This window comes from Papio anubis, chromosome 10 (genome assembly GCF_008728515.1).
Source record: "Papio anubis isolate 15944 chromosome 10, Panubis1.0, whole genome shotgun sequence".
In the NCBI taxonomy this organism is placed as follows: domain Eukaryota; kingdom Metazoa; phylum Chordata; class Mammalia; order Primates; family Cercopithecidae; genus Papio; species Papio anubis.
Window position 1 is genome coordinate 93,951,581 of NC_044985.1, and position 25,199 is coordinate 93,976,779.

The 25,199-nt window shown below is 36.8% G+C and overlaps 1 protein-coding gene across 3 annotated transcripts in view; it reads right to left on the reverse strand.

Annotated features, from left to right (window-relative positions):
• Window positions 1-7,117: 7,117 nt before the first annotated feature.
• ACADL (acyl-CoA dehydrogenase long chain) overlaps window positions 7,118-25,199 on the reverse strand; it is a 37,889-nt gene continuing 19,807 nt past the window's right edge. For 2 of the 3 annotated variants that reach the window (XM_021923949.2, XM_021923948.2), the window contains 6 exons: window positions 24,521-24,685; window positions 23,463-23,564; window positions 21,908-22,021; window positions 13,548-13,675; window positions 11,148-11,234; window positions 7,118-7,359 (listed from right to left, as the gene is read on the reverse strand). In XM_021923949.2, coding sequence (XP_021779641.2) covers window positions 7,266-7,359; window positions 11,148-11,234; window positions 13,548-13,675; window positions 21,908-22,021; window positions 23,463-23,564; window positions 24,521-24,685 — 690 coding nt within the window. In that variant the 3' untranslated portion in view covers window positions 7,118-7,265. The remainder of the gene's footprint in view (window positions 7,360-11,147; window positions 11,235-13,547; window positions 13,676-21,907; window positions 22,022-23,462; window positions 23,565-24,520; window positions 24,686-25,199) is intronic. The other variant, XM_021923950.2, reaches the window with a different exon arrangement.

Here is a 25,199-nt window from a genome sequence, read left to right on the forward strand (position 1 = left end):
CCTCTCACAGTGTAAACAAAGACACCTGGAAGTTTGAACTGGGCAGAGCCAACCGCAGCTCTGCAAAGCTGCTGTAGCCAGACTGCCTCCCTAGATTCCTCCTCTCTGGGCAGGGCATCTCTGAAAGAAATGCAGCAGCCCCAGTCAGGGGCTTATAGAGAAAACTCCCGTCTACCTGTGACAGATCACCCGGAGGAAGGGGTGGCTGTGGGCACAGCTGCAGCACACTTAAACATGCCTGCCTGCTGGCTCTTAAGAGAACAGCGAATCGCCTAGCACAGCACTCAAGCTCTGCTAAGGGCAGACTGCCTCCTCAAGTAGGTACCTGACTCCCCTGCCTCCTGACTGGGAGAAACCCCCTAGCAGGGGTCAACAAACACCTCATACAGGAGAGCTCCAGCTGGTATCTGGTGGGTGCCCCTCTGGGACAAAGCTTCCAGAGGAAGGAACAGGCAGCAGTCTTTGCTGTGCTGCAGCCTCCGCTGGTGATACGCAGGCAAAAGGGTCTGGAGTGGACCTCCAGCAAACTCCAGAAAACCTGCAGCAGAGGAGTCTGTTAGAAGGAAAACTAACAAACAGAAAGGAATAGCATCAACATCAACACAAAGGACGTCCACACAGAAACTCCATCCTAAGGACAACAACATCAAAGACCAAAGGCAGATAAATCCACGAAGATGAGGAAAAACCAGCACAAAAAGGCTGAAAATTCCAAACACCAGAATGCCAATTCTCCTCCAAAGGATCACAACTCCTTGCCAGCAAGGGAACAAAACTGGACAGAGAATGGGTTTTACGAATTGACAGAAGTAGGCTTCAGAAGGTGGGTAATAACAAACTCCTCCGAGCTAAAGGAACATGTTCTAACCCAATGCAAGGAAGCTAAGAATCTTGAAAAAAAGGTTAGAGGCATTGCTAACTAGAATAACCAGTTTAGAGAAGAACATAAATAGTCTGATGGAGCTGAAAAACGCAGCAGGAGACCTTCGTGAAGCATACACAAGTATCAATAGCCAAATCAATCAAGCAGAAGAAAGGATATCAGAGATTAAAGATGAACTTAATGAAATAAAGCATGAAGAAAAGATTAGAGAAAAAATAATGAAAAGGAATGAACAAAGCCTCCAAGAAATATGGGACTATGTGAAAGGACCAAATCTACATTTGACTGGTGTACCTGAAAATGATGGGGAGAATGGAACCAAGCTGGAAAATATTCTTCAGGATATTATCCAGGAGAACTTCCCCAACCGAGCAAGATAGGCCAACATTCAAATTCAGAAAATACAGAGAACACCACAAAGATACTTCTCAAGAAGAGCAACCCCAAGACACATAATCATCAGAATCATCAAGGTTGAAATGAATGAAAAAATGTTAAGGGCAGCCAGAGAGAAAGGTCGGTTTACCCACAAAGGGAAGCCCATCAGATTAACAGCAGATCTCTCTGCAGAAATGCTACAAGCCAGAAGAGAATGGGGGCCAATATTCAACATTTTTAAAGAAATGAATTTTCCACCCAGAATTTCATATCCAGTCAAACTAAGCTTCATAAACAAAGGAGAAATAAAATCCTTTACCGACAAGCAAATGCTGAGAGATTTTGTCACCACCAGGCCTGCATTACAAGAGCTCCTGAAGGAAGCACTAAATATGGAAAGGAAAAACCAGTACCAGCCACTACAAAAATGTACCAAATTATAAAGACCATCGACACTATGAAGAAAATGCATCAACTAACAGGCAAAATAACCAGCTAGCCTCATAATGACAGGATCAAATTCAGACATAACAATATTAACCTTAAATGTAAATGGCCTAAATGCCCCAGTTAAAAGATACAGATTGGCAAATTGGATAAACAGTCAAGACCCATTGGTGTACTGTATTCAGGAGACCTATCTCATGTGCAAAACACACATAGGCTCAAAATAAAGGGATGGAAGAATATCTACCAAGCAAATGGAGAGCCAGAAAAAGCAGGGGTTGCAATCCTAGTCTCTCTAAAACAGATTTTAAACCAACAAAGATCAAAAAGACAAAGAAGGGCATTACAGGGATCAATGCAGCAAGAAACGCTAACTATCCTAAATATATATGCACCCAATACAGAAGCACCCAGATTCATAAAGAAAGTTCCTAGAGGCCTACAAAGAGACTTAGACTCCCACACAATAATAGTGGGAGACTTTAACACCCCACTGTCAATATTAGATCAATGAGACAGAAAATTAAGAAGATATTCAGGATTTGAACTCAGCTGTGGACCAAGTGAGCCTAATAGACATCTACAGAACTCTCCACCCCAAATCAACAGAATATACATTCTTCTCAGCACCACATTGCAGTTATTCTGAAATTGACCACATAATTGGACGTAAAACACCCCTCAGCAAATGCAAAATAACAGAAACCACAACAAACAGTCTCTCAGACCACAGTACAATCAAATTAGACTCAGGATTAAGAAACTCACTCAAAACTGCACAACTACATGGATACTGAACACCACCTACTCCTGAATGACTACTGGGTAAATAACGAAATTAAGGCAGAAATCAAGAAGTTCTTTGAAATGAATAAGAACAAAGAGAAAACATACCAGAATCTCTGGGACTCAGCTAAAGCAGTATTTAGAGGGAAACTAATAGCACTAAATGCCCACAGAAGAAAGCAGGCAAGATCTAAAATCACCACCCTAACATCACAATTAAAGGAACTAGAACAGCAAGAGCAAACAAATTCAAAAGCTACCAGAAGACAAGAAATATCTAAGATCAGAGCAGAACTGAAGGAGTTAGAAACATGAAAAAGCCTTCAAAAAATCAATGAATCCAGAGGCTGCTTTTTTGAAAAGGTTAACAAAATAGATAGACCTATAGTCAGACTAATAAAGAAGAAATGAGAGAAGAATAAAAAAGACACAATAAAAAACTGATAAAGTGGATATCACCACTGATTCCACAAAAATACAAACTACTACCAGAGAATACCATAAACACCTCTACACAAATAAATTAGAAAATCTAGAATAGATAAATTCCTGGACACATACACCCTCCCAAGACTAAACAAGGAAGAAGTCCAATCCCTGAATAGACCAATAACAGGCTCTGAAATTGAGGCAGGAATTAATAGCTTACCAACCAAAAAAAGCCCAGGACCAGATGGATCCATAGCCATCTTCTGTCGGAGGTACAAAGAGGAGCTAGTACCATTCCTTCTGAAGCTATCCCAAACAATAAAAAAAGAGGGACTCCTCTCTAACTCATTTCATGAGGCCAGCATCACCCTGATACCAAAACCTGGCAGAGACACAACAACAAAAGAAAAAAGAAAGAAAATTTCAGGCCAATATCCCTGATGAACATCAATGCAAAAATCCTCAATAAAATACTGGCAAACCATATCCAGCAGCACACTGAAAAGTTTATCCACCATGATCAAGTTGACTTCATCCCTGGAATGCAAGGCTGGTTGAAGATACACAAATGAATAAACTTAACCCATCACATAAACAGAACCAATGACAAAAACCACATGATTATCTCAATAGATGCAGAAAAGGCCTCTAATAAAAATCAGCACCCCTTCACAATAAACTAGGTATTGATGGAATGTATCTCAAAATAATAGGAGCTATTTATGACAAACCCATAGCCAATATCATACTGAATGGGCAAAAACTGGAAGCACTCCCTTTGAAAACCAGCACAAGACAAGGATGCCCTCTCTCACCACTCCTATTCAATATAGTATTGAAAGTTCTGGCCCCGGCAGTCAGGCAAGAGAAAGAAATACAGGTATTCAAACAGTAAGAGAGGAAGTCAGATTGTCTCTGTTTGCAGATGACATGGTTGTATATTTGGAAAACCCCATCATCTCAGCCAAAAATCTCCTAAAGCTGATAAGTAACTTCAGCAAAGTCTCAGGATACAAAATCAATGTGCAAAAACCACAAGCATTCTTATAGACCAGTAACAGACAAACAGCCAAATCATGAGTGAACTCCCATTCACAGTTGCTACAAAGAGAATAAAATACCTAGGAATCCAGCTTACAAGGGATGTGAAGGACCTCTTCAAGGAGAACTACAAACTGCTGCTCAAGGAAATCAGAGAGGACACAAACAAATGGAAAAACATTACATGCTCATGGATAGGAAGAATCAATATAGTGAAAATGGCTATAGTGCCCAAAGTAATTTATAGATTCAATGCTATTCCCATCAAGCTACCATTGACTTTCTTCACAGAATTAGAAAAAACTACTTTAAATTTCATATGGAACCAAAAAAGAGACCACATAGCCAAGAAAATCTTAAGCAAAAAGAACAAAGCTAGAGGCATCATGCTACCTGACTTCAAACTATACTACAAGGCTACAGGAACCAAAATGGTATGGGTACCAAAATGGATATATAGATATATAGACCAATGGAACAGAACAGAGGCCTCAGAAATACCACCACACATCTACAACCATCTGATCTTTGACAAACCTGACAAAAACAAGCAATGGGGAAATGATTCCCTATTTAATAAATAGTGTTGGGAAAACTGGCTAGCCATATGCAGAAAATTGAAACCGGACCCCTTCCTTATACCTTATACAAAAATTAACTCAAGATGGATTAAAGACTTAAATGTAAGACCTAAAAACCATAAAAACCCTAGAAGAAAACCTAGGCAATACCATTCAGGATATAGGCATGGGCCAAGATTTCATGACTAAAACACCAAAACCAATTGCAACAAAGCCAAAGTTGACAAATGGGATATAATTAAACTAAAGAACTTCTGCACAGCAAAAAAAACTATCATCAGTGTGAACAGGCAACCAACAGAATGGGAGAACATTTTTGCAATCTATCCATCTGACAAAGGGCTAATATCCAGAGTATACAAGGAACTTAAACAAATTTAGAAGAAAAAAACAACTCCAACAAAAAGTGGGTGAAGGAGATGAAGAGACACTTCTCAAAAGAAGACATTTATGTGGCCAACAAACATATGAAAAAAAGCTCATCATCACTGGTCATTAGAGAAATGCAAATCTAAACCACAATAAGATACCATCTCATGCCAGTTACAATGCCAATCATTAAAAAGTCAGAAAACAATAGATGCTGGAGAGGATGTCAAGAAATAGGAACACTTTTACACTGTTGGTGGGGGTGGAAATTAGTTCAACCATTGTGGAAGATAGTGTGGCGATTACTCAAGGATCTAGAACTAGAAATACCATTTGACCCAGCAATCTCATTACTGGGTATATACCCAAAGGATTATAAATCACTCTACTATAAAGACACATGCACACATATGTTTATTGCAGCACTGTTCACAATAGCAAAGACTTGGAACCAACCCAAATGCCCATCAGTGATAGACTGGATAAAGAAAATGTGGCACATACACACCATGGAACACTATGCAGCCATAAAAAAGGATGCATTCATGTCCTTTGCAGGGATATGGATGAAGCTGGAAACCATCATTCTCAGCAAACTAACACAGGAACAGAAAACCAAACACTGCATGTTCTCATTCATAAGTGGGAGTTGAAAAATGAGAACACATGGACACAGGGAGGGGAACATCACACACCAGGGCCTGTGGAAGACAGGCGGGTAGGGGAGGGATAGCATTAGGAGAAATACCTAATGTAGATGACGGGTTGATGGGTGCAGGAAACCACCATGGCGTGTGTATACCTATGTAACAAACCTGCATGTTCTGCACATATATCCCAGAGCTTAAAGTATAATAAAAAGGCCAGGTGTGGTAGCTCACACCTGTAATCACAGCACTTTGGAAGGCTGAGGCAGGCAGAACATGAGGCCAGGAGTTCAAGACCAGCCTGACCAACGTGGTGAAACCCCGTCTCTAGTAAAAATACAGAAATTAGCCAGGTGTGGTGGTATGTGCCTGCAATCCCAGCTACTCAGGAGGCTGAGGCAGGAGAATCGCTTGAACCTGGGAGGCGGAGGTTGCTGTGAGCAGAGATCACGCCATTGCACTCCAGCCTGGATGATAAAGCGAGACTCCATCTTTAAAAAAAAAAAGTATAAAAAAAAAAATTTAAAAAAAGAATGGTATCAAAATATTTTTTCTTCCCTCTCCTCTTTCCAGCTGTAATGGTTGTATTAAAAAACAATGTTTAATATCAACAATACCAAACAAAATGTTTGTGTTCTAAGTTGAGTAAGAATACATCTATTTCCATTTTAAAACTACTTTAAATTAATGGTTTATTTTTTGTAATTACTTTTAAGTCTCAAATCAAATGTCATTTCCTCACTTTGGAATTTTAAATGCTTAATTATTTACATTGCACTTATGCTTGAAATTATTTCCTTTACATATTTACTTCTTATCTTATTTTACTACTTATTTGTTTATTCACTTATTTTTTAGTGATCTTGCCAGTTTTGTTTGTCATCACTGTATTAACAGCCTGGTTTATAGAAGACATAAAGTAATCATTAAGTTACTAAACACATGAACTGTTGCAAAAAAGCCATTGCTTTGATACCTATAAAATGTACCAATATCTTGAAATTAAAGAATGATGGATTATTCTGTGTTATCAGGTGTCAGCAATTGACAGAACCAAGGCATTCCCTGGTCAGGGTTAGGCAAATACTTAGCTGAGTCCTGGGGGTTTCAAGGCAGTAAGGTATTACAGCTTCCGGCTTCAATCAAAGCAGTTCTCACTGCTTTTCACAGAGATGTTCTGCATAAGCTTTTGTTTGAAGAAAGAGTTCCATTGCTTAAAAACAGGGGGTTGGAGTACAGTGGTAAAAACCACTGTTCTAGGGAATTTGGAGCAAATGGTAGCCAAAATGAGTTTACATGCTAAGTATATTTACTTTTCCCTTTAAAAGTCAATGTGCTATCTTATTAATGTTTTCATATTATAACGACATAAAATTATTTCTGCCTCAGTTTGAAGATTTGAACAATTTATGCTTTTTAAAATTTTAGAGATAAATGAAACACCTAGGCATCTAGATTCAGAAAATCTTTTACCTTTGGCTACATAAAAAACTGTAAGTTAAACCTTATATTGGAAAACTAGAATTTTGGCTTCAAAGATTTGTCCTTCCACTGTGTTAATTTTATATTCATATTTTATTTCCTTCTCTACAGAGAGAGCAGGTAAAAACATGTTTAGTGTTCCTCGCTTCCAAGTTACATTTTATCTTGAGCAGATTTAAAACCAGATTAGCTGTAATAGGATTCCAGAATGTGGGCAGATGTCTACTTGTCAAAGACGATCTCTCTTGCAATCAGCTCCTTCATTATTTCATTTGTACCACCATAGATTGGCTGAACTCTGGCATCTACATAAGCTCTGGATAAATCAGAAGATGATTGAATGAATAAATAAAACATTTTAGAAACTGTAAATTTTGTCTTACCAGGTAACTCTTAAACTATTAATTTAATGAAGTACAAACAATAAAAGTCCTTCACAAATTACTAATTTTTTCAATATGGCATTCATCCTACATTGGAGTAATAGTAAAAAAACTATTAAGACGTTAATAGTATGTATAGCTTTGTATTAATTTGATTAAAGAGATTACAAATTCAAAATAAAAATAGTAAGTATATATCAGCTGATTTAATTTTGTAAAATTCAGCACATATGATAACACTCTTAAAAAGTCTGTTTTAGATTAGGAAAAGGACAGAATGTGTTAGTTTCTTTTTATCTTTAACATTTCCTAAAAAAGTTGAAATCCACTGGTTTTATAGAAAACGAGAGAAAAAAAGATTCATATTTTCTAGCATTCCCACAACCACTATCACTATTAGGAATATAAACTGATGCTTTAGCAAATATTATTTCCCAGAAAGTTAACAAGTAACTTGTTTTTTGGAAATGGCTAATAGTCACTTCAGTGATGTGTGGAGTTAAAATACAAAGTGGCTGAGTCCATTGCCATACCCACCCACCCCCCGAAAAAAAACCCAAAAAACCAAATATCATCAGAAGTTCACTTTTGATAGTCATGATAACGACCATGCCACTGTGCAGTTGTTTTTGTCTTTTCTCATCTCATTTTATCCTCTCAGCTCTGGGATTGGGAAGGGATAAATGTTAGTACTGTTTTCCTGGTAAAGGAACTAAGGTAGAGAGAAGTTAATACATTTTCTAATTAATGGTTGCTGTTTAATGGTCACTAACAACACATCATTGGCAGACTGGAATGAGGATGTAGCTATTCTGCCTCTTTTTCAAATATTTTTTTTGTATATCGCAACACTTTCATTGGCCAAAGCACTTAGAGCTAGTTATTGAACTTTGGACTTTCCTGGTAGACCCACTCAAAGGCTTTTTTTCTTTTTTCTTTTTTTTCTCAAGTATAATCTTGGTGTTTTGTTTTGTTTAAATTTGATTTTTAAGACAAATTAAATGTGCCAGCTCTCTAGGAACATACCATTTTTGGACTTATTCTTCTCCATATTCATCAGGGTTCCTTACAAAGAAATGGGCACTCAGTAAATATTTACTGATATGATTTACTGTATTACAAAGGAAATTTAGAATCTCAGAACTTTTGGCTGAAAACGTTAAAAGCTTCAGATATTTATATTTTCAAACTTTTTTTCTGAACAGATTTTGCTATTCTCTACAAAATCTAGCACCTGCATTTTGAGCACTTACCTACTGTAAACCTACTTCAGCAATCGCACTGCATTTAGATACATATATATATTTTTTAAATGGGCTAGGCTTCTTTTTACATTAAAGAAGTTCCAATGGAGTAGATAAAGCAGAGATTAGTAGACCTTTGATATGTTACTAATTAAATTTAGTCATCAACTAAAATTAACAGTGAAAGGCAGCAGCAGAAATGTTTAACCACACTGCAATGAAGTTCTACATCTAAGGTTGCTCTTCCTAGCATGGCAGAGAAATCTTTAAATGGCAAAGCTTAAATCTCACTCCTCACAGCCTCGAGTCTAATGAGTAAGACTTAAATAAACCCACATGCTGAAGACTAGTTATTTAAAAAGACAAAAACAAAAAAACAAAATAAAAAAGCAGAGAAAGCACCTCTTATCTATGAAACCAACACTCAGGAACATATATATAAACTAATGCAGTTTAGTCTGGGGGATATAAGAAACACAATTAGAATAACTTTTTTTAATCAAGTCAAAGTCTCTACATTACATCCACATATTGCCTACTGTGTCTACATGGCTTTTTTTGTTTTGTTGGTTTGTTTTTTTGAGACAGAGTCTCACTCTGTCACCCAGGCTGGAGTACAGTGGTACAATCTCGACTCACTGCAACCTCTGCCTCCCAGGTTCAAGCAATTCTTGTGCCTCCGGAGTAGCTGGGACTACAGGCGCCCGCAACCACGCCTAGCTATTTTTTATTGTATTTTTAGTAGAAATGGTGTTTTGCCATGTTTCCCAGGCTGGTATTGAACTCCTGACCTCAGGTGATCCACCCGCCTTGGCCTCCCAAAGTGCTAGGATAGCAGGAGTGAGCCACCGCACCTGGCCTAAGTGGCTTTTTTGATATTAGGCGATATATGGGAAGAGAAATAGAAGTCTAGTTTAAAAATTCATACAATCTTTGAACAAACTGGCCAAGAAAGGTGATTATTGTTTCTTAAAGGGAATATAAGTCTCTCAAACTAAAACCAGAGATTTCAAATAAGCCATCAAGCTACAGTGTTTGCTTGGTACCAACTTGAAGGAGTTGATTCGGAGAAAACAGAGACCAAGGCTTATGCCACACTCTAATCTTAAGCCATTTAGATGATTGCCTTCTCCCCACCTAATAGGCCTTTCTTAAATGTGAACTAAACCACACAAACATTGAGCCACTACATAGCTTCTGCTCTTAATGTAATTTTAGTAAAATATTTTTTCTCACTAAGAACTATAAGCATATTAAATGTTTCCAATTATACTTGCCAAAAAGATAAATTTGAAATCATTAGGCTGCCACTTTGAATGTGGGTTTCATAATTTTTTCCTTTAGATACTTTATATTAAGATAAAAATCTTAAAACATTTTTAGAAGTCTATAGCATTCTTACTCTCAGATTCAGAACAAATTGTACTTTTTTGTATAAACCAAAAATTTCCTTGGGAAAATTTTTCTAAACCAAAATCATTGCTAAATAATAAGAAAAATATATTTTCTAGGGTGATAAGGAGAAAAGCTATGGGGAGACTTCTGAGGTGAAATACTATGTTAAGAGAAAAGGAAATTCTGGAGATTGAGGAAAAAATATGGATGAGGACACTGCCTATTTATAAATTAGTACTGCTTCAAACTGATAAGAATATTCATATATGATAAAAAGATATATTTGATTTTTTTCAATTTGAAGGAAATAAAAAATCTATTTAGAAAAAATAAAGATTTTAAATTTATTTTTTAGAACAAAACAAATAATCAGATATTTAAGATATGTGACAACTTAGATCCTTTTCATATGCCAGTTAAATTTTCTGTATTGCTTTTTTTTTTTTTCTTTCAGTTTAAAAAAAAAAGTAGTATTTGGCCAGACGCAGTGGCTCATGCCTGTAATCCCAGCACTTTGGGAGGCCAAGGCAGGTGGATTACTTGAGGCCAGGGATTTGAGACCAGCCTGGCCAACATGGCAAAACCACACCTCTACCAAAAATACAAAAAAATTAGCCAGGTGTCATGGCACGCACCTGTTAATTCCAGCTACTCTGGAGACTGAGGCACAAGAATTATTTGAACTTGGAAGGCAGATGTTGCAGTGAGTCCAGATCATGCCACTGTACTCCAATCTGGTGACAGAGTGAGACTGTCACAAAATAAAATAAAATTAAAAATTAAAAATTAAAAAAATTTTTGAAAATACTATTTGTCCTTCTACATAATGATTCAAATAAAGCCAAGAATCAAGCTTTTGTATATTGGTCTCTTTACTTTAAGAAAGATAAAATCCTAGTAGGGAGTTGATAAAAAATTTTAAAAAAGCTGTTTCCATTTGCTTGAATACATTTTGTCTGTATTCAGCTGAAAAATTCAAAAGATTGCACACCTCCTTTCCCTCTACATTTGATGTACAAAGTAAAGAAATTTTCCTTTTTCTTCACATCATAAAGAGGAGTATATCAAAAAACTATACTTACTTGGCAATTGGGTACTCCCACATGTATCCCCAACCTCCATGGAGCTGTACACAGTCATAAGCTACACTATTTTGTAACTCAGATGCCCTAAATGACCAAAATAAAAGGCAGAAAAGAAATGTTTGAAATGGATTTTCATGAGGTGCTTCAAAACCAGAAAATTAATTATTTACAATTGTTGAAATGTGCACATGTATTAAGCGATTAGAACGGCATATTAGCCAAGCAAAGAAGATGATAAAAATTACATATGAAATAAATTTCAAGAGACTTTTCATATAAGAATACCTTTTTCATCAATTATATTTCTTGCTAGGTTTTTGCTAGCCTAGAAACAAAAGGTAGAAAGCTCAGATGATTAGGTTTTGGCTATTTCAGGCTAGAAAAAGATACAGTAAAAACTTGAATATGTTCTAATTTATTTGGATTCTCTATATGATCTAAATTACTCAGCCACCTAGTTCTTTTTGCCCTTGTAATATGCATTTTTTCCTCCAATGATGTCACTTTCTACTTGAAGATCATGATTCTGAATTTCAGTATAAAAAAGCAATTTTTTAGGGTTCTGACTTTTCAGAAATAAATTGAAGATAACAGTGAAAACCTGAGAGGGCACACTAACAAAGTATATGCTATCATATAGGAAACATTAGAAAATTATATAGAGATTATTATTCCTGAAGTGTGTATATTAGTTATATATATATATTGTTTGTATATATAAACATGCAGTGCTTGAGAAAAATTCTTTTCTGATAATATCACAATTCTATCATTAAAATTCATGATAGAGATTTTATTCACCTTAACATAAAAATATGTTAGTTCCAAATATTTTTCTACTTGTCTTTTCTTTCTTTTGTTTGTTTGTGTGTTTGTTTTAGTGATGGAGTCTCACTCACTCTATGGCCCAGTTTGGGGTACAGCAGCACAATCATAGCTCATTACAGTCTTGAACTCCTGGGCTCAAAAGATCCTCTCACCTCAGCTTCTCCAGTAGGAGTTACTACAGTGGCAAGGTACAGCACCCCACTACTTATTTTTCAATAGTGGGAAGCATAAAGCAAAAATAAAGATATATACTTTTTAAAATTTACAATAATTTTAAACTCCAACCATACGACAGGTGAGGATATTTCTAAGCAATATATTAACAATATAATTATTAATAGACAAGACTTTGGGGACAATAATAGTTGGAATTTGATAGTTTTTTTGTGTTTGGCAAGTATTTTAGTGAAATATTTACTGGGCTATAACTAGCTGCCTCCTGTGCTTCAAAGTGAAATACCAGCATGTGTATAAACCTGAGGTTTTCAAATAACAAGGTCAATGGCTATCCGAACTTCTTTTTCCAAAAATATGTAAATTTTTTTTACACTTTTTGCCACTAGTCAAAGAACTTGTTGTAAATGTAAATATAAAAAGTCTCCTCAAAAGTGCAAGTTTCTGAAAAGTAATTCCACACTACTTTTCAATCTGGCAATTTTATTATTATGGGATCATTACATAAAGCACAAAATATGTCCCCTGTTCTACTTGTGACTGAACACAAGTTAATGAATAATGACAGGAATTTATTCTAGGTTACTCTTGGGCTAATGATATGTGAGAATGTTTGTTTTTAAAAAGAGGAAACCAAATCTACTTCCAGAATCTGATTTAGACCGTATATTCCAAAATCTTAAAATATACAAAAGTCTGACATACAGGGATGTTTTTTCAATCAACTCATCTTTAACACCATCGCTAATAATCTTTAATTCAAATCGAAGTCTTTCTAAACTTAACAGGATTTTTATTTTCCTTTCACTTAATACAGCCTGTGAAACTTTGATTGGACAGCCAGTTCTTCGTGAATTTTTTCTTACATTTGGAAAGCACCTTAAATAGAAAAATCGTGTCCAACTTAGCCATTTCACAGATGATAAAAACATTTTCCTGGATGGAATTAAGTTTATTATAGTTATTTAATAAAAGAATTGGGACTCTATCTCAAGACTCCTAAGTTTTACTGTTCCCTTTCAGCCTCACTATACTGTCGGTCTTCAGATAATTTGAAATTAAACTATTACTTGAATGAACGAATTCGTCATCCTATCAATATCACTCTTCATTATCCCACTCTTAATATTTTATTTTCAATAGCAAGTTAATAATTAAATACTAACTTTGCTTGCCTATTAGGATAAAAAAATTAAATACCAACTTGAATAATTTTTAGCACATTATACGTATGCTTAATGGAACTTTTTAGCATTTTTTTTTAAGTTGAGTCTTACTTTTATTTTTCATTTCACAGATTTCCTCCTTTAAGACCCTCAAGGTTGAGCTTAAAATTGGCAGAATTCTATAACAGTCTGAGCACACACCACACTCTAATTACTGTAGCATACATACCAGTATTTCGCCATGCAAGCAGTGGCAGAGTCCAAACGTTTCGCTTCATGCAGCTGGAGACAGTTGTCCACAAATGCTCTGGTTACACATATATGTGTTTTTAATTCTGCTAATTTATGTTGCACTGTCTTGAATTTAAAGTAAATAAAAGAAAAAAGTGAGCCTGGTAGAAATATAAACTTTTTTTTTTTTTTTTTTTTTGAGACGAAGTCTTGCTCTGTCGCCCAGGCTGGAGTGCAGTGGCGCGATCTCGGCTCACTGCAAGCTCCGCCTTCTGGGTTGACGTCATTCCCCTGCCTCAGCCTCCCATTTAGCTGGGACTACAGGTGCCCGCCACCATGCTCAGCTAAATTTTTTTTTGTATTTTTAGTAGAGACGGAGTTTCACCATGTTAGCCAGGATGGTCTCGATCTCCTGACCTTGTGATCCACCTGCCTCGGCCTCCCAAAGTGAGAAATACAAACTTTAACCCACTTAACATATCAGAAATTATACAATAAAAGATCTTTAGGGCAAACAAAAGTGGAATTGTTGTTTTTTTCCTCCATAAAGAGGGCATTTGTTAGCAAATCAGCTAAATTTAAAACCCACTGTATTTCAGTGCTAAGGAAATTTGTACTAAAAGATGCAAAAATAGTTTAAAACATAAATGTCTTTTTCAGATTCTAAAATTTAGATGAGGCAAACTTCTTGAAAAACAGCATTACTTTAATGTGTGAGCACTGTCTTGTGGTACAGTTATTTAGGTACAGCTATCAAAAACACCTATTGTATTTTCCTCCAGAGACTAAATCCTTGAAGATTTTTCTTTATTAATGAAATTAAGTATACAGATTTTCCTGCTCTGCTTCTAACATCTGGAGGGATAAGGGGGTTCTATATATGTTCATAAACACATCAAAATATTTATAAGGTATTATTTAATATTGCACGGTATTTAATCTAGATCCGTAGAAAGCAATATAATAAAATCAGAACACTAAAGAGATCAAAGTCCAGTACCCTCATCCTCTTTCATCCCTTCACATGATCCCTCTTGATATGGTTTGGCTGTGTCCCCACCCAAATCTCGTCTTGAATTTTAGCTCCCATAATCCCCACATGTTGTGGGAGGGATCTGGTGGGAGATAATTGAATCATGGGGGCGGGTTTGTCCCATGCTGTTTTTGTGATAGTAAGTCTCATGAGATCTGATGGTTTTATAAAGAGCAGTTCCCCTGCACACACTCTTTTGCCTGCCATCATGTAAGATGTGCTGTTGTTCCTCCTTCACCTTCCACCATGATTATGAGGCCTCCCCAACTATGTGGAACTGTGAGTCTTTTAAACACCCTCCTTTTTTAAAAAAAAATAAATTACCCAGTCTCAGGTATTTCTTCATAGCAGTATGAAAATGGATAAATACACCTCCCATACCTCCCAATAGCTTGTTTAGCAGTCTCTAGCTTGGACTGAATGGTCTGGGGTTATCAATGTTAATACAGCTATGTACCTACCTCCTCCTGCTGGCCATGGACAACCCATTAGCATTTTTGGAAAGCATTCTATTTAGACCATTGTCAATTGTTCCTGACTGTCCTTGCTTCAATCAAGTTTTATTTCATTCCTGACTCTAGGATCTCACACTGAACTTGGAGTTTATATCTGTTCTCTCTGGCACTGACTCTTGAGCCTCCCTCAGGAAATTGGCTTGAACTTGAAATACCGGGTTCCCACTTTGGGTAGCCTCCAAAAGTATACCCCATTCTAGTTGATTTCTTAGGTTCCAGGCCCAGATATGGTCAGCTGGCCCTATCTTCTTTGTGAAAATACAGATAGAAACAGAGTTCTGATCATTCTGCTGTGAAATGAGTAAGAACTTCACTGTGGCTTATAGAAAGAAAGCATACACATGGAAAGTTACCGGCAAAGGTGGTGCAGTGAAACTCAAACTAGAAGTTAAACACACACTGTCAAGTCCAAAGCCACAGCTGTGTTCTCAAAGGAGGGTGGTGGGCCAGAGTCTCAGAAGATGCAGGGTCTGCTTTTAATGCTGGCTACAGCAGTTCTAAAATTATAAAACTGATTTTTTCAGTGTCATTGTTTGTTGGGACAGTTTGATACTTACCATTTCTGGAAAAGAGTAGAATGGGAGTGTAAAAAGACCCAGGACCAACCAAGACCAGGGTGTATCAGGTGGAGTAGAAGCTGTGAGGGGCAGATTCCTTACAGGTGTATCAACATAACTACTGTGCTGATGAAAACTCCAAATGACTGTCTTTCCCTTGGTTTTATTTTACCCTGTTCTAGAAACAGAGAATGTAACTGGCATTGAATGATTCCAAAACTAAGCAGTGGGAAGACTGGCACCCCACTCCTTCCATCTCTGTATTCTGGCTTCTAATTCTGAACATGCTGGGCCACATCAAAACTTTCTTCCCCTCTTGTTGTTTCCCTTACTTTTTCTATCTCCACTTCTATTCATTATATATTTAATTAGGTCAAATATCTACCCTTTAATCAGCACAAAGTTTCCCACTGCCAGCCCACACATTCAAGTTTACTCATAGACAATCTAAAGATGGAACAAAAAAAAAAAAAAAGAAAGAAAAAAATAGGGAAATAAACTATATATCAAAAACGGATGAGTATTCCATGAAAATCCCTGAAGATGGTTTCTAAGTCTACTCCTAGTTTAGTTCAATGACACTATGTATGACACTTTATTTGGAAAATAAGGGTGGATCCAACAAGTCTCAAGATATTTTTTTGCCTACGTGATGCCACATTTGGGAATTTATGCACTGTCTTTACAATATGAAAGAGTAAAGATATCTAAGCCTGATTCTCTCATACAAGAGTTGTTCCTTTGTAAATGTAAATGCTGGAAACTTCTAGAAGCTGAAGTAAAACTTCAAACCAGAATAGAATGATTTAGAATTCTTGCATCAGTGCATTCAGTGAAGTTCAGAGGTCTGAGAATAATGTCTCCAAGAGTATATAATTTACTCTGTGGGGCTAAAAAAATTGAAATACGTATTCTTGCCATTGGGTTGAGCATTACTAAACAGATTTGGTCTTTGTTTTTCACTGCAGACACTGCATTATGCTTTCTGAAATCATCCTCTAATCAAAGGCACTAAAAATTGGACCACACATTATTAGCTAAGTACTCTTTGTGAATGATTGACAAGCTCATAGCAGTATTTTTAAGTCATTTATATTTGTTAATAAATAATACTGCAGTTAGCATTAAAAAATTATTATGAAGTTACTGAGTGGGCTGGATAGAGTCTTTTTCAGAGTTCTGAATGACAGAATTCTTAGAATCATAGAATTACAGAACTGGAAAACACCTTGGAGTGGTTATCTAGCCCAGTACTCCCTTAAACAGCAGCAGCAGTTGCTCTAATATATTATGGTTAAAATATAAAATAAAACAGACTAGGTTTGCTATTTGATAGTTAATTAATCCCATGCTCAGGGTCTTAAGAACTGGATATTCCCATTTTAGAGACATGTGAAGAAGAAGTATTATTATTTTTTTCTTCTCTATTCCTTTGCCTAATTCTTTATGCCCTTAGAATTAAGAACACATACCACATAGGAAATGACTAACCAAGAGCTCTCATTAGATTAGAAAAAACATTCCATTTTCACTTCATTGTCCACTGAGTGAAGGAAATAGGAATAGAAAAAAGGCTCATCTGCTTTGCACTTCTGGGCAGTAATAACAGTATATAAGTGAAGCGTATAGGTTCTGGAATTAGAATATATGTGTAATTTGGGGCAAGTTACTTAACCTCTCTATACCTCAATTTCCTTAAATGTAAAATAAAAATAATTAAAGTACTTAAGATATAGATTTGTGAAGAAAAAGAATGAGGCAATTCACTTAGCAGTGTCTGGCAGATAGGGAGCAGTCAAGCCATAATATCCATTATTACTATTTAACATCTGGATTTTACTATTTTATTGTCTATTCCATGAAAAATCATAAGATTGACATAAACTATGGAGCGTATAGATTTTAAAAAGCCCAATAATTATTGCTACATCCATATGGTAGGTTTCTATTCTAAAAAGAAAATAAGTTTTGTGACATGCATTTCAACTGGTCAGAAAGCCCCAAAATGTTCAAAATTCAAAGATAACAAAAAGAATGGAAACTGAATAGTTATATAGTTATAAAATGACATGTGGCCAAGTATACTGTAACATTTAAAGCTCTTCTATTTCAATTGAATAACTAGAACCATAATGTAACCAGCTCTTGAATACAAGGTATAGCTATGTACAGTATTGGTTATTCATCGTCTCTGAATATATTCCTAGCTTGAAATATGAAAATATTATTCAAATATATTTATTTAGATAAAATAGGAAGATCAGAAGACATATCTCAGAAATCTCAGAATATATGCACTTACTTGGAAAACAATACTACTAGCTAGCAATGTGACCTGTGGAAGTAGAATGCTACTGCCACCTACTGAAAGTTTAGGGAACTAACTTTGAAAGAAGGCAACAATAAAATGACACTTCTTTAAAAAGGAATGATTAAAATTATTTATTTTTTGCTATTAAAATACAATAAATGTATATTTTAAAAGAATCTTTTTCCTCTATAACAAACAATATGGACAACTTTTCTATTTTCTTCATGGTTAAATGTCAAATTACATGCTTTCTGAGTCATTCAGGCAATCTGGGTAATATTATAGTCATCCTTGTCATGTAGTATGAAGCCAAAATAAGGCTAAAGGTATATTTTTGTTTTTGTATTTGTTTTCGTGGGTAGCAGGGAGACAGGGTCTTGTTATGTTACTCAGGCTAGAGTACAATGGTGCAATCTCAGCTCACTGCAACCTCTGACTCCAGGGCTCAAGCGGTCCTCCCACCTTTGCCTCCTGAGTAGCTGGGACTACAGGCACACGCCACCACACCTGGTTAATTTTTGTATCTTTTGTAGAGATGAGGTTTTTCCATGTTGCCCAGGCTGGTCTCAAAATCCTGGGTTCAAGCAATCTGCCTGCCTAGGCCTCCCAACATGCTGGGATTACAGGTGTGAGCCACTACGCCTGGCCTTGGTATAAGTGTTTTAGTAAACATTTGATGTTTAAGTGGTGGTGGTTGGATATCAGAAGCAAATGATATTCATTCCACTTTGGGGACAGTTGAGAAAATCAGAGTGATATCAAGTGGTAACACTTCCTTCATATTGCCAGGAGTGTAGTATGTGTTTTGAGAGTCACATCCATCAAATTACAGTTGAACACATTACCTTAGGAGGCAATCAATATATATTTGTTCAGTGAAGCAAAAAGGAATAAATGATATATGTCAGTGTTTCCCAATGGGAAATAATTGATATTTTGAGTGACGCAATTAGTTGTAATCCAAATGTGCATTATAGGACATTGAACAACACTGTCCTCCAGGGCACTATACAAGTTATACCTCCAGCCAACTGTGCACACCCACCCCCACCCCATTCCTGACACTTCTAAACACCTGGAGGAAAGGGCATTCACTGAGAACCACTGATACGTGTAAATCAGTGATCCATAAAGGAAAGGGAATATAAAGTATAACATCCTTGCTCTTAAGGAAATCACAATTTAGGCAAGTTAAGTCATATTGTTTTGTTAAATGTTTTCTTGATTGAGTGTGTACCTCATTTTTATAGATTCAGAACAACTGTTTTAGGTTTGTTATGTCAATAAGAAAAGTTAGGATGTAAATACTTTTTTTCAGGATGAAAAAAGTTAATTTGATGACAATACAGGTAGCAAATAGTTCCCAAAATGACACAGAGAGGGTCTAGATCAAGAACAAGAGGAAGTAGATGATAAAAAGTTCTCCCATATTGAAACAAAATGGAGCAAGGCATTATGTAAGAAATAAAATAAGGGTAACAGCTAATTTTTAATGAGGGCTTACTTTGCCAAGCAATATTCCAAGCGCTTTATGTATATTACCCTATCTAACTGATAGAGACAGGTGACAGCCCAGGGTCTCTGGCAAAACCCTGCCTTCAAGCCTAAACAGCCTAAAGGCTGAAAACCCCGACTGCTGGTCCCAGATGAAGGCTGCCCTTTCCCAACTGATCCTTTCTGAATAATGCCTGTGCACTGGGAGGATGGGGTGGAGCCTCGGGAAGTTCACACCGCTTGCAGAGGAGAGGAGCCTAGCCTCTTGTTCCTGTGTGCTGACCTAGGATTCAATCTGTAAGGTGGGAGACCTGCTAGCAAGACTTTGTCTTGCTTTGCTGAGAGTTCCTTTTTCATTTTCATTTAATAAATCCTGCCCTAGTCAACCTACAATGTGTCTGCGTGCCTAAATTATCTCGGTCATGTGACAAGAACCCAGTTTTTTCTACAATATAATCCTCACAACAACGCTATGAGGCAATCTCTGATATTCACAAATAGGGAAATATTTTATAAATATTTACAAACGTTATAAATTTTAAAGATTTATAGTCATAAGATTTCACAATTTTGCAAATCAAACACATTTTATAAATTTACAAATAGGAAACTATTTTTGAGAGAGAGAACATGCCTAGACTACAGAGATTCAAGTAGCTGGGTTAGGACATAAACCACACTTGAACATAATTTCTAGAATGCTGGTCCTGAAAAGCCACCAAGTTGTTTCATTTCTACCTTTCCCTTCACAAAGCCTTTCAGCCAGTCATTCTACTGAAAAATTTTTAAGTCAAATCCCAACTCCAGGTTTTTTGCTGGTGAAATGTTTCACCAATTTGATGACCGCATGAAGGAATTATAAACTATTCCTTCATTTAAAAAGAAACTATAGGGTCTAAAATTTAATTAGCATATTTAGTGACTGTGGCCACCATATACTGAGTTCTTTTGCAAAAACCCTCAAGTTCCTGGGGAAACTTAACCCTAGGTAAACACAATCATCTGTCTTTTCTCTATGTTTGTACCTGGGAAGCTAAACTCTTATCATAAAGCTGATTGATACACAAAAAGCAGAAAGTTCAGTTTCTCATTCTGAAGAAGGTATTTCGTACCTCCCTCACCCTTCTCCAACACCTCCATGCCTCCTTCACTCACCTGTCTTTCAAGGACTAACTTTCCCTATTGTTATTTATTTATTTATTTGTTTGTTTGTTTATTTTTGAGATGGAGTCTTGCTCTGTAGCCCAGGCTGGATGGAGTGCAGTGGTGCGATCTCGGCTCACTGCAACCTCCACCTTCCGGGTTCAAGTGATTCTCCTGCCTCAGCCTCCCAAGTAGCTGGGATTAGAGGCATGCACCACCATGTCTGGCTAATTTTTGTAGTTTTCGTAGAGACAGGGTTTTGCCATGTTGGCCAGGCTGGTCTCAAACTCCTGACCTCAAGTGATCCTGCCTGCCTCAGCTTCCCAAAGTGCTGAGATTACAGGCGTGAGTCACTGTGCGTGGCCACGTTATTTAAAGAAAGTCTTCTATAAATAACTTTTGCAGTTTTCTACCAACAGAGTGATGTATCTGTCTGAACTCATAGATGTCCTTTGCTCCTTTCTTCCTGTGCAAATGAAGGAATCCCTCTCCTGTTGATGGGAAGGCCTATCTTTCCATGTGTCCGCATCCACAAACTCACCCTTTCTCAAAGACCTTATGCAGTTGATTATTTCCTTCCTATCTACAACCTTTCCCCATTTATTAAATCCTTTCTTTATATGTAGGTATTAAACTATGCACCCACATCCCCATCCTAAAAATAACGACAAAAAATTAATAACTCCCAAATATCTCCCTTGACTCTCAAATCTCCTTCCCCTCCCATCTTCCCGCACCACCCTTTCACTCAACTACCATTCACAGCCAAACTCAAGAAAGAGCTGCTTACCATCAGTATTGTTTCACTTCCTCATTTCTGTCTACTCACTTGGGTCTGTCACCCTCCACGTCCATTAATGGCTCTTACTAAATAATCTCCATATCATTGTATTCAATGAGCACTCTTTGCTCTTCATCTTATTTTTCCCCTAAGCAGCATTTGATCCCACTCCCTACTCCATGAAATGCTCTTTCCTTCCAGCTTCTGTGACAAAGTTCTCCTAATTTGCTTTCTCCTTTCTAACTATTCATTCATTATCAGTCATCTTACAGGCTCCTCCTAATCAGACAATATGAATTCCAAATATGAATTCTACCTTTAAATCTTGTAGTCTTCCTCAAGGACTGTGTCCTAAGACCACTTCCTGTCTTACTCTCTACCAACTCTCCCTTAGTGATCTCATCCACTTCCATGGTTTCTAATATCACCTTACATGAAAATAACCCCAAACTTCTGTTTACCCCAGGCCATTTCAGATGAGTAAGTTGATATCATCTAATACTAAACCACAGTGACAAGCTTACCTGTAGGTGGGCAACTGTTTTGCCAAAAGCTTTTCTTTGTTTAACATAGTTCCTGGTTTCTTCAAACATGAACTCACTAGCTGAAACTGCCATATCAGCAATTAACAGCCTTTCCTATAACACAAAAATTAGGTCTTAAACATTACTCTAATTATGCAAGTGATTTTCACACAATTTCAATTACGATAAATCCTATAAATTAACTTTATAATAAACTCATAAAGATTAATTTATGTCTTAACTCTTTATAAGAAAACAGATTTATGAGATTCTTTTGACATACCTCTTGTCACTTTCTAAAGCAAATCCTTTATTTTTATGAATGACTGCTTTTATTTTTTTTAAATCTTTTTAATTTTTTAAGGGACGAAGTCTCACTCTGTTACTAAAAATGGAGTACAGTTGCACAATCACAGTTCACTACATCCTGTAATTCCTGGGCTCAAGTGATCCTCCCATCTCAGCCTCCCAAGTAGCTGGGATAACAGGCGCATAACACCATGCCCACGAATGACTGTCTTCATTATATATGCAATTTATTTAATTTTTTCTTCTCTTTACTCACATATGAGTTAAAAACAATCCCTAGTTGCTTATTTCAGGTTATTAATCTCTGCACACTGTATGACTCAATATATCTGTGGAAATAAACATCTTACAGCATATAAGTTAAATTCTACCTATTAATGTAAAAGTAGTCTTAGTTTAAATCCATCATGCTGGTGATTTTCATGGCAGTCACTAGGCAGGAGTACCCCCTTACACTGGCATCTGAGGCTCAATAATCACTTGTCAACCATACTTTAAAACCATAGCTGTTTAGGGACTGACCCTATGTGGCTAAAACTTTTCAGTCTGAATTTTACACTTTTCCCTTTGATTCACAGTTGTTATTTAAAAACTGGCAAACTATCAAATGTTTTACATGACATTTCCTTACAAAGAGCTAAGTTTTTGAATTGTAGTTAAGAAGCTAAAATCATTCTAAGAAGGAATCACAGAACTGAAATATCTGTTTTTCCTACTCACTTTTTTTTTTTTTTGAGACGGAGTCTCACTCTGTCGTCCAGGCTGGAATGCAGTGGCGGGATCTCGGCTCATTGCAAGCTCCGCCTCCTGGGTTCATGCCATTCTCCTGCCTCAGCCTCCCGAGTAGCTGGGACTACAGGTGCCCGCCACCATGCCCAGCCAATTTTTTTGTGTTTTTAGTAGAGACGGGGTTTCACCGTGTTAGCCAGGATGGTCTCGATCTCCTGACCTTGTGATCTGCCTACCTTGGCCTCCCAAAGTGCTGGGATTACAAGCATGAGTCACCGTGCTCAGCTTTTCCTACTCACTTTATAAGCTTTGATTGGATATTACTGAGTTCAGTTATTTACTTATCTACCCTATAAAACTCATACTTTTATTACAACTTTAATACTCAAATGATTAGCTATTTCACAAGTTTTGCATGTATAAATCTGCATGCATAATATAGAAATAGCGTGTTTCTATATTATTCTATTCCAATTCATTATTTAGTCAAAAGATGGAATCTTTAAACACTTCTGACCTGTGGAAGCTCTTTCATGATGTAATAGAAGCCTTTATTCTCTTCTCCAAGTAGGGCACTAGCTGGCAACCGTACATCTTCAAAGAATAGTTCTGCAGTATCCTAAAAGACCATACAAAAAATGTAGAGAGTGATCTCATTTAAATCTTCCAATAACCCAGTGAATATTGGAGTGAATATTATTTTTTCCAAAAAACCAAAAAACAAATTGGAAGCCAAGTTGGAGTGGTAAATGAACATAACTAGTAAGTGGTAAACCAGGGATTTGAACTCACAGCCATCTGATTCCAAAACTTGTGGCTTTCCTACTGCAACACACTATCATTCCAGCTCTAATACTGACCAGTTCTCAAGGTACTTGGAACTAAGGATTTCTAATACATATTAAGCAAAACATGTGTTTTTGGTAATGTATAGAAAGAACATTTTCTGTTTTTTTGTTTGTTTTATTTATTTATTTATTTTGAGAGGGAGTCTTACTCTGTCGCCCAGGCTGGAGTGCAGTGGCGTGATCTCGGCTCACTGCAACCTCCATCTCCTGGGTTCAAGTGATTCTCCTGCCTCAGCCTCCAGAGTAGCTGGGACTACAGGTGCCTGCCACCACACCCGGCTAATTTTTTTATTATTAGTAGAGACAGGGTTTCACCATGTTGTCCAGGCTGGTCTCGAACTCCTGACCTCAGGTGATCCACCGGCCTCAGCCTCCCAAAGTGCTTGGATTACAGGTGTGAGCCACCGTGCCTGGCCACACTTTCTATTTTTACTTCATATTTTTCTTTAATACATTTTACAAATAGATGGCTTGTTACCAGGCAGTTAATTCTGCCATTTCTAAAAGCAGATATTCAAAATACCTTGATTCATTTCTATTGCTGACCATCAGAAAGAGATAGAGAGGTATAAATGGGAATAAATCTCATTACCACATCAGAAAAGCATATTTTAGGAATTCAGCATAGGAAATAAAATTGTGCCACATGTAATCCTCTTTATAAGTCTCCTATCTGATTAATAGTAAACTCAATTAGTATCTGAATATGATTTACATTATCACTCACCTGTGCTTTTAATCCCATTTTATGTAGCTTTCGTCCCTTGATAAATCCTTTCATTCCATTTTCCACCAGAAAAAGGCTAATACCACGGGCAGGGGAGGGAGCTTCATGATTTGTGACCGCAACTACAATCACAACATCACTTAACCACCCATTACTGATGAACACCTGTAAAACCCCAAGTACACTAGTAATGCACCACGATAATTCAAGTCTATGTGCAAGTTATGATTGGGAGAAAGCACATTCCAGAAAACTAAAACAGACAAGACATGCTCGATATCTCTCTCGGTACCCTACCCAAATATCTGCAGAGTTGATTATTCACACATGATGTTATCAAGGATCGGGGAAAAATTACTTAATGCTTCAAAGAATGAAACCTATAGATTTTCTTTTCACTATTAATATTATACACAATAATAATAAGCAGAGATTATTATGTTCTTTAAAAATGAAACCAAATTGTCTATTATGACGATAAATTGTATTTTAGAAGGAAGATACTGGTAAGAAAAGAAAATCTGGCAGGGCCTGCTGGCTCACACCTGGAAGCCCAGCACTTTGGGAGGCCGAGGCAAGAGGATCATTTGTGCTCAGGAGTTATGACCAGCCTTGCCAAAATAGCAGAGACAAAAAAATTAAAAATTAGCTGATATGGTAGTGTGCACCTATATATAGT